The 10,174-nt window shown below is 34.3% G+C and overlaps 1 protein-coding gene across 1 annotated transcript; it reads left to right on the top strand.

Moving 5' to 3' along the window:
- Positions 1-218: 218 nt before the first annotated feature.
- On the top strand, positions 219-8,916 carry LOC125278443. The gene is made up of 9 exons (XM_048207635.1): positions 219-487; positions 3,499-3,822; positions 3,906-4,226; positions 4,302-4,424; positions 5,436-5,744; positions 5,904-6,206; positions 6,290-6,598; positions 8,202-8,507; positions 8,803-8,916. Exons 1-9 carry the CDS (start codon positions 442-444, stop codon positions 8,868-8,870), a joined length of 2,109 nt encoding a protein of 702 aa, XP_048063592.1. The 5' UTR covers positions 219-441; the 3' UTR covers positions 8,871-8,916.
- The last annotated feature ends 1,258 nt before the right edge of the window (positions 8,917-10,174 follow it).

Here is a 10,174-nt window from a genome sequence, read left to right as displayed (position 1 = left end):
TGCTGTCCTGATAGTCATACTACAACACTTACTTTGGAAATATATGCTTTGTCTACAGTGGTTCACACACTGTGTTTTTTTTAAAAAAATATGCAAAAATACATTTTTCGAAAATAAGTGTTGTAGTATAATCATCAGGACAGCAGTAATGTGTGAACTGAATTTGGCGACACCAGCGTGTAACATTTAAGTAATTGACTGTTTCAATTACGCGCATAGAGATCAGTGTATTTTGTCCACTGGAGGAAAGATGATTTTAGGGGAAATTAGGTTGTATAGCTGCTTCTCTACATTACTAAAATTGAAAAGAGGTGTTATTTGTGTAGTAACAGCGTTTAGATGACGAGTTATTGATCCGGGAAATTCCAAGCCCGACAGAAATAACGGATCGGCCACCTTATCAAGTCGAGTCATGGTTATGATCTTGAATGCTACAACAAAATGAAGAAACAGTTATTGCTCCTTTATTTCGCATTATGTTTGGACGGTAAGTCAGCGGGTTTTCATTGTGTAGTGCATGTCATTTTCACGACAGCAGAAGAAACTCATTTCGGTCTCAATCATTAACAATAGGCTACTGGTGTAAGGAATTACTTTTTTAAAAGTAGCCTATAACAGAATCGGAAACGCGTACGGATTACACACTCGCTCATGTTAATGAGTCGGAAACATTTCAGGGAAGGAAAATATCCCGTATAAAGTAGCAATCTTTGGCACTCTGTCAAAGCAGCAAGCAAAATACCCTGCAAACACGCCACTGCGGGCTTTTTGCGGGCACTGTGCTCATATCGTAATATTCTATTATTATTATTATGTTATTATTTGAGAGTGAACTAATCATTTAAGTCCATGATGGCCCAGTGTGGCCTGTAGCCCGTTCGGACCCAGAGCAACTTTTGTACCTTTGGGCCCATGCAGGTTTTGTGTAGGCAGCCCACTTTCGTTTCCCATACGCTGTTTGGCTGTATTTTAAAATGTTAATGTGAAATTTAATAAGAACTTTCATTTATATGGAGCCCACAAAGGGACGAGGTGGTGGGAAAAAATTGGGATGGGAGGGGAAAAAAAATCAAAACTTTTGCATTACATTGCGGAGATACGCGCCTGAAGGGACCGTCTGAAAAGTGCAAAACCCAAAACCCTTTTGCTGAATTGAGTTTTATATTATGAAAATACTCAATAACTTCACTGTAACACACTGAACTGTCACCAAATTCAGTTCATACATAACTGCTCTCCTGCTGGTTGTACTGGGAAACTTAGTTTGATTAAAAAAAAAATGCATACATTTTATGATTATTTATTATGAAACAATCAATAACTTCACTGTTATTAGTAAAACTATTAAATACATTGTAATGCCATCAAATTCAGTAAGCAGTTATCATGCAAAAGCTGTTGTAAGTAAGCTGTGTACCAACATCATTTGTGTAAAGAAGGCCTTTAAGTGCTACTTGCCAAACTAAGTTTTGTAGTACCTAACCAGCAGGAGAGCAGTGATGTATGAACTGATTTAGTGACAGTAGAGTGTGTTACAGTGAAGTCATTGAGTATTTTTCATAATGTAAAATGAGCAAAATGGATGTATCTCTGCCACCTGCTCATAGAGACCAATTTATTATAAAGCATATTTGAGGAAAATTGGGTTGTTGTAGCTGGTTATCTAGGTTGCTATTGGAAGAAGCTGCATTTGTGTTTTAACAACGTTTAGCTCACGTGTTATTAATCTGGGAAGCTCGAATCTGTGAATATTTTGCCAACTTTGCTGAACTGCTTGACATAAGCACTGACTGCATTTCTTTATATTTGAGTCCAACAAGTTTAAACTCTAAGAGCTGCGCATTATTTGTGTGCATTATTAACGTATGTTACTAACTGAAACACTACTGCCAGCCAGCGGGACATTAGAGGAAGTGTTTGTCCGAGCTCACAGCAAGGGAACCATTATAACTTTGCGAGGGAACGCAAAGTTTCTCAGGGAAACGCGAAAGTTGCGCGAGGGAACTCAAAAGATTTGAAAACCACAACAAAAAATTCCTCTCATCCTATTTTTTTCCACCACCACATCCCTTTAGGGGCTCCGTAAATGTATAACTCTGCACAGAAACAATAAAAATTAATGACAAATTACAGTAATTTATAATGAGTTTATACAGTATTTTTCTGTTTTCTTAAATTACATACAGATGTATGTAAAATTACAAAAATAATCTGTAATTAATACAATAACAAAACAGATGATAAAACGATCAAATGACTGGCAGCAACGGCTGCCAAACAAAAGCCTTAAAATTTAAATAAAATGTCCTTATTTAAATAAGCTGAAAACACTGTCACATGACCAGCAGCAGAACATTAAACACTAACAGATCTGTCTAGATCTAAACATCTTCACTTACTACAATCTAGTCTGACTATTTCTTTCATTCAAAACTTTTAGATGTTGAAAATTTATTGAAAATAATAAAGTTTGAAGTCACTGTTAAGGAGGTCAGTGTTTGCTTTAGTTGGGCTCTTAACCCTTGACTTTTCAGCATCAGTTTTTCTCTCTGTGTGTTTCTGACGCATATTTGTTATAGCAAAAATTGCAAGAGAAATTGTGGTCGGATTAATTCAATTACTTATTGATGATTCAATCATCATACAGTGGTCTGATTCACTGATCTCATCCAGAGTCTGATCTCTGACTACATTAGCTGTTAGTTTTGCAGCTTTACATATCACTTTGTAGATTTAAAAATATCAGAAATTCAGAGTTTTTTATTAATTATATAGGAAGTGCGTTCAGCTTTGTCTTTTAAGCTGGGGACACACTTAACTTTCTAAGACTGAAGAAGACTTACACATGGAATTTAAACACCGACTGTACGTGACTGGCTCTGACTGATAGCGAGTATCAATTTACATTCATAATCAGCTTTACAATCTTTAAGTGTGTCCACGGCTTACACAAACATCAAGATTCAGTGACCGCAACAATGGTGACAATCAACAAAAAGCTTTTTTGTGACGTTAGCTTGCTTAGAGTTGATCTGTTTATCTGAAAATTTTGTCAACATTGTTGAGGTTCATACACTGAATCTTGATGTCTGTGTGAGTCTACATGGTCCTGGCTGAATAATTTCCTCATAATGACTTGAAAATGTTCAAAGTATTAAAGCAAGAATAAATTTCATGCAGTGGTATCCTAGGGCTAAATCTAAATAATGTCCTCAGAGGTCAGTGAATCAGACTCTTACATGTGATACATCTTTATTGATGATAAAGATGATAAACTCATCTTAAATAAGTCAAAGATATTTCATGACTATTTTATATAAAAGCCTTGTACAGATTCTTCACAAGTGCACACTGTTATTCACACTATTTTATTATGCAAATATAATCGAGCGTCCACAAGGTTCATTTCGTGATATGTAAATTCACTGTATTCTGTAGTATTTAGTGTGCTTGTTTACTGAAATTGAAAACGTTCTACCGGTTCTGTTTGTTTTTCAGGTGTGTTTGGGGAGACGAAAAGAGTGTCAGTGAAGGAGGGAGATTCCTTAACTCTACCATCTAACATCACTGAAATACAGAGAATATCTTTATTGATGTGGATGTATGAATCTCAAAATACTATTATTGCTAAAATCGAGGGGACAACTCAAACCGTATCTTTATATGATGTTGATGATGGGAGATTCGAAGACCGACTGCAGCTGGACAATCAGACTGGATATCTGACCATCAGTGACATCAGAACGAAACACTCTGGAGATTATTACATAAAGATCATCAGCACTGAGACCTTAGTCAATACATTCAGTGTCACTGTCCATGGTGAGTAGCTCAGATATATCTAATTATTATGTAGGTTTACTTTTAAAAACGCACTAAACATCAAATAACTATTTGTTTTCCAGATGTGATTTTTGCCGGGTTGGAAAACAAGAGAGAAGGAGATTCTGTGACTCTATATACTGGTTTTACTGATTCACACAAACATGATCTAATGCGGTGGACATTTGGACCTTTGAATCCAGACACTCTTATAGCTGAAATGAACATAAAGATTCATCAGATCACATACAGTTCAGATCATTTATATAAAGACAGACTACATCTGGAAAATCAGACCGGATCTCTCACCATCAGAGACGTCAGAACTGCAGACGCCGGCGTTTATCAACTACAGATCTCCAATAGTAAAGAGACCTTATACAAGAGATTCAATGTTTTTGTTGGTAAGTAGCTCATGTTATATCATGTTAGATGAATTTGCAAATGCTATTTCCTTACAATAATCACTGTCTTTTCAGCCGTTCCAGATCCAGGACTGTCCACTGGATATATTGTGCTGATTTGTGTTTGTGTCCTTCTGTTTGTGGCTTCAGCTCTGGGTGTGATTTACTACTACATGTTCAGATACTCTAAACGGAAAGGTAATCGCACTACAGCTAATATAGTGAAAGGAATAGGCCTATATAAGAGATTTCATTTGCATTAGTGCTGTCAAATGATGAATCGCATCCAAAATTATAGTTTGTGTTTACATAATATGTGTGTGTGTGTGCTGTGTATATTTATTATGTAGATATAAATAAACACACATGCATGTATTTATTTAAGAAATACTTGCATATATACATGTACTTATATATATTTATAAGTAATTTATATTAGAAATATTTTATATATAAATATAATATATTTTTGTTAAATATATACATGCATGTGTGTATTTATATCTACATAATAAATATACACAGCACACACACATATATTATCTAAACACAAACTTTTATTTTGGATGCGATTCATCATTTGACAGCACTAATTACTATGTTTTCTTATATTGTGCAACTACTGAATCGTACAGCATATCTTAAGAAAAACAGTAATTTACTGTTGCTGTAGAGAATTACTTGTTTTTACTTGAGATATATTAGAGGAAGTTCTAGAATCATTTAAATGCATTTTAAAAAGTTACTTTTAAAAACAACAGAAAAAGAACATCCCTTCATTAGAAATCTTAAAATGTTGGGAGCTTTTTGCTCTGAACTTATTTACAGTAGTTTGTTCATTCAAAAAAATGTACATGAAGGTGACTCTTTAGTTAGAGGCTCTTTTGACTACTTGAACATTTTAAACATCTTCATGATGGCAAAAGTCAGAAAAGAAAACAATGTCAGTGAACAACACTTTTGAATCATGTTGAAAACCAGGTCTGTTTCTTGTTAGAACAGCTCCTTCATTACAAATGCATCTGTTCATATCTCAAAAATGTGTTTTGGGGTTTCATCACCCTTTAACAACAAAAGTTTTGTAGCATAGCTATTATTTCTGACGAAACTTCATTTACAGTGGCTTATTCATTCACAAAAGTTGTGAATTTTGACAACTGGATCAATGAGTCCTCTGTTAAAAGATTTCATGTCTTGGTGTTGAGACAGAAAAGAAAACGTTGTCAGTGATAGAAGGAAATTCTGCCACGCTGACAACCGGTGCAGCTGAAATCCAGAGAGGCGATGAAGTACGCTGGATGTTTGGACCACAAAACAATGTCATTGCTCAAATCGACAAAAAAGACGGTAATATTTTGTATACCAGCGATATGCACTTCAGAGACAAACTGCAGCTGGACCAGCAGACTGGAGATCTGACCATCAGCGACATCAGGATCAGAATCTCTGGAGATTATTGTCTGGAGATCACCAGGAGCAGAGCGACCAAAATGAAGAGATTCAAAGTGATTGTACGAGGTGCGTAGCTCGAATACATAATATACCCTACTGTATTTTTCTGTAAATGTGTGAATTTAATCATTTTGATTTTCATTGGGGTCATCATTGGGTGTTGAGTTGTTCACCTGCACATGTCAACATGTGTTTATTTGTTTGTTTTTTTACTGTGAAATGAAGTGGACACACTGAAATTCACTGAAGGAGAGACTGTCCATCTGAAGACCGGTGTTACTGAAATACAGAAAGACGATCTGATACTCTGGAAATTTGAACCTAAAAATACTGTCATAGCCAAAGTTGACGGAAAAACAGATAATACCAGCATTGACGATGAGGGATTCAGAGACAGACTGGAGGTGAACAGTCGAACTGGAAACCTCACCATCACAAACATTAAAAGCATCGACTCTGGAGTTTATGAAGTAGAGATGAAGAGCAGCAATAAAGTTTCATACAAGAAATTCAACGTTCTCGTCTGGAGTGAGTAGCTCTAGATAATCACAATATCGATAATCTGGTTCACATTCGCATGTTTCTTCTAAATGTTTCTCTTGCTGTGGCAGTGAATACGCTGAAACATACAGTTGGAGATGCTGTGACTCTTCAAACTGGTGTTACCGAACTCAGTGATGATCGGATACTGTGGAAGTTTAGCGATAAAGAGACTATCATAGCCGAGCTCATCGGAGCCACCAGTAAGGCCTTGTTCTATGAAGGTCCTGATGGGAGATTCAGAGATCGCTTGCAAATAAACCAGCGAACTGGAGATCTGACCATCAGGAACATCAGCAGAGCACATTCAGACGTTTATACACTACAAATCACCAGTGGCAAGAAGATCACATGCAAGAGATTCGTGGTTATTGCCCACGGTGAGTAAACCAATCGTATTAAAGCTTTCAATGCTCTTAACACAGAATATTAACAGTAACAGGGTTCATCCAAAAATTATTTACTCACCCTCATGCAGTTCCAGAGCTGTACGACTTTCATTCATCTTCGAAACAAATTATGATACTTGAAATTAAATCCACACTGTAAAAAAAAAAAAAAAAAACTTTGCTGTCTTAAATTTAAGTACAGTTTTGCAAGTTATTTCAACTTAAATTACATTAAACTGACTTAAAAAAGAGTTGAATCGAATATAACTGGTATCACTTTATTTTACAGTCCTGTTCCCCATGTACTTACTATGTACTTATGATAGTAATTGTAATAACTGGGTAATAACTAGGTACTAACCCTGAACCTACCCCTAAACCTAACCTTAACCCATGTACTTACCTTATATTACCCAGTACTTTCTTGGGTAAGTATACTGTAAATACATGTAAGTGCACGTACTGTAAAATAAAGTGCAACCATATAACTTAAAAAAATAAATTATAATAATTTCTAAGCCATTTTAATGTAGCTTAAGTTGAAATGACTAACAAAGTTAAGTTCATTGTACTTAAATCTAAGGCAGCACGTTTTTTTAACAGTGTAAGAGTCTTCTGTTCCTCCATTGAAATCCATGCAACTATCACCTTGAAGCTTCAAAAAGTTTATAAAGATATTGTAAAACTAATCCTTATTAATTGAGAGGCTTAGTTCAAATTTTCTGATGAGACTCCATCACTTCATTTGATGAACAAACTGAATTTAAGCTTTTATTCACATATGTACGTAAAGTTATGTACTGTGTAACATGAGAATGAACCTCATTGGTTCTCACTGACACGTCAAGCAAGCATGTTTGAACTTCAGTTTATCAGATCTTATGTGTGTGTTGATGAATGTTTATATGTGAATAAAAGGCTAAATTCTATCTGTTCATCATATAAAGTGATAGTGTCTCTTCAGATAATTCAGACTAAATGCTCGATTTATATTGATCAGTTTTATGATCTCTTTATGAGCTTTTTTAGGCGTCAAAGTGGTAGTTGTGTAGCTGTCTATGGAGGGACAGAAAGCGCTCAGATTTCATCAAAAAGATCTTTATCTGTGTTCTGAAAATGATTGAAAGTCTCACAGGTTTGGAAGGATAAGCAGTTAAAGGTTAATTCACCCAAAGAAGATCAAATTTTCATCATTTACTCACCATCATGTTGTTGTAAATCCATAAGACTTTTATTCATCTAACTTTTTTTTAAATGTTACTGCTTGTTTCAGAATGTTCTGAGAACATTTAAAAGTAACAATGTAACAACATTCTAAAATGTTATGTTCCCTTAACATTTGCATAATCAAGAATCACGGGATGACCACGGCTCTGTCTAGAAACACTGGTTTTGATTGTTAATGTTTGCTCAAATATAATATTATTTGAGTTTTTTTGCAGTTTGCTTAAATAAGAAAATGTATGCGCCAAACCATGAGCCGTAACCCTAACTAATACTGAAAAAATAAGCCCTCTTAATTAAATAGGTTTCCATAATAATGACATGATCTGTTATGCTTTTTTCTTATTTGTGGTGCTGGAACAAAATAAAGAGAAGACTGTGTCAGAGATGGAGGGAGATTCGGTCGTGCTAGACAACGATATTGTAATACAAGATGATGATCAGATACTGTGGCTGTTTGGAGCTGAAGACAGACTCATAGCGAAAGGGGAAAGAAATAAAGATTTCTGCACATATGACGGCGCTGAAGGGAAATTCAAAAACACACTGAATCTGGATCATCAAACTGGATCTCTGATCTTAACAAACAGCACATCTGAGCACGCCGGAGTTTATAAACTACTGATCGTCAGCAGCCGAGAGACTAAATACAAGAGATTTAAAGTTACGATCCGTGGTGAGTAACATGGTGATCTTAGTTGGTTTGGCTTAAGGTTCACTGTCCATGATTTGGGGGTGGAACTATCCATTTACAAAATAGCTTTTTCAAACAGATATATATTTTTTTATTGTTTAGGTGGAGCAGTCTTTTTCCAAATAGTATTTAAAGATAATGACTCCTAATTCTTAAGTCTAAGTAATACTGTGGCTTTTTTACGGTTTGACACTCATTTTTAAACATGATTATCATTGACTTTAACATGATTAGTCCTGAAATCTTCCTTTTTAACAGATTCTTTGTTTTCTTACAGACAGAGAACGAAATACAGACACAGAAGATGGGCAGGAGGGGACAGCATTAATACAAATGAAACTGTAAAACATGAATGTGATTTTAATGGTAAAATATTGTAAAAACACTATGGGAAAAATATTTAAATAGGCTGACAGTAAGTTCCAGTATTATATAAAGGGAAACACAGTAAAAGCTCTTACCAGACGTTTTATGTAATTTTCACAGTAAAATGCTATAAATGCTGTAAATTTTACAATTTTTAGAAGTAAAAAAACAAAATCAATGTATAATTTACAGTTAAAAACTGTAAACTGATATTCCCACAATTCCCTGTGTGACACTTCACATTTGAAAGTCTTTTTGTTTAAATAATCATGTTTCTTAATAGTTTTGTTATTATTTATGTACATTAGGGTTTATGTTACATCTTCTGTTGTTTAATGAATGTTTATTGCATTATGTAAGTGTTGTGTGTTACCATGATGGTGTTTTGCATTTGCGTGAATGACTCTGTGCACCTTCTTTATATCAGTATATACTTCAGCTCATGAAAAAGCTATTTGTGATGAACTCTGATTCTTCATGTGGCTTTCTCTTTTACCACCTGCATTATTATGGTGGTTGTCAGTATATGTTAAAGGTACAAAAAAAAGATTTTAGTAGTAATGTGCATTGTTGAATTTACTGGTTTACAGATTTTATAATCTGTAATCTATACTGTAAAATGTAATTTTTTTGTATTTTTACAAAATTATTCTGGCAACCACAGCTACGGAAAAAACTACGGAATTGTTTTTACAGTGTAACTGATTTTTTGCACATTTTCTATTGCACATTTTGTATGACATGCACAATAACAAAGAATTTATTAACTATTATTTCACTTTAGTGCTTGTGAACAAAACCAAATGTATTTTACTACAATTTTACTACCAAATTTATTTTACTACAAGTCCTCGGTTTGCAAATTGTTACAGTGTGTTTATGTTACAGTGTTAATATTATAAATATTAATATTAATTTAGTGCTAATTAGTCTGCTTGATGTTTTATTGCCTCTTTTTTAGTTATTTTGCTTTTTGTATTCCACTGTTTTTTAAATGTGAATTTTATTTATAATTATTTGGATTTATTGCTTTTGATTGTTTAATTCTCATTTGCAAGTCAGTTGGACAAAATTATCTGCTCATTGAATATATGTTCATATAAGATATAGATATACTATGGTATTAATTTCTTATCATGTCTGACCTCTAGTGGATGAACACTAATTTAGTGTTTGTTTCCTAAAAGCTGTTGTAACATTCATGACAGATTTTAATGTACACTGTATGTGAATGAGTATTATTGAATAGATAAACTAAAGTCATGTGAAATCTGTGTTGGTTT

The sequence above is a fragment of the Megalobrama amblycephala genome, linkage group LG1 (genome assembly GCF_018812025.1).
Source record: "Megalobrama amblycephala isolate DHTTF-2021 linkage group LG1, ASM1881202v1, whole genome shotgun sequence".
In the NCBI taxonomy this organism is placed as follows: Eukaryota; Metazoa; Chordata; class Actinopteri; order Cypriniformes; family Xenocyprididae; genus Megalobrama; species Megalobrama amblycephala.
This window is presented reverse-complemented; position numbering and strand designations above follow the sequence as displayed.

What these genes read in the sequence shown, in the direction of transcription:
- LOC125278443 (XM_048207635.1), top strand. Translation starts at nt 442, where the DNA reads ATGAAGAAACAGTTATTGCTCCTTTATTTCGCATTATGTTTGGACG. An exon ending in GAGATTCAATGTTTTTGTTG is followed by an intron (nt 4,227 to 4,301) that starts GTAAGTAGCTCA and finishes CTGTCTTTTCAG; the next exon opens with CCGTTCCAGATCCAGGACTG. An exon ending in CAGATACTCTAAACGGAAAG is followed by an intron (nt 4,425 to 5,435) that starts GTAATCGCACTA and finishes GTGTTGAGACAG; the next exon opens with AAAAGAAAACGTTGTCAGTG.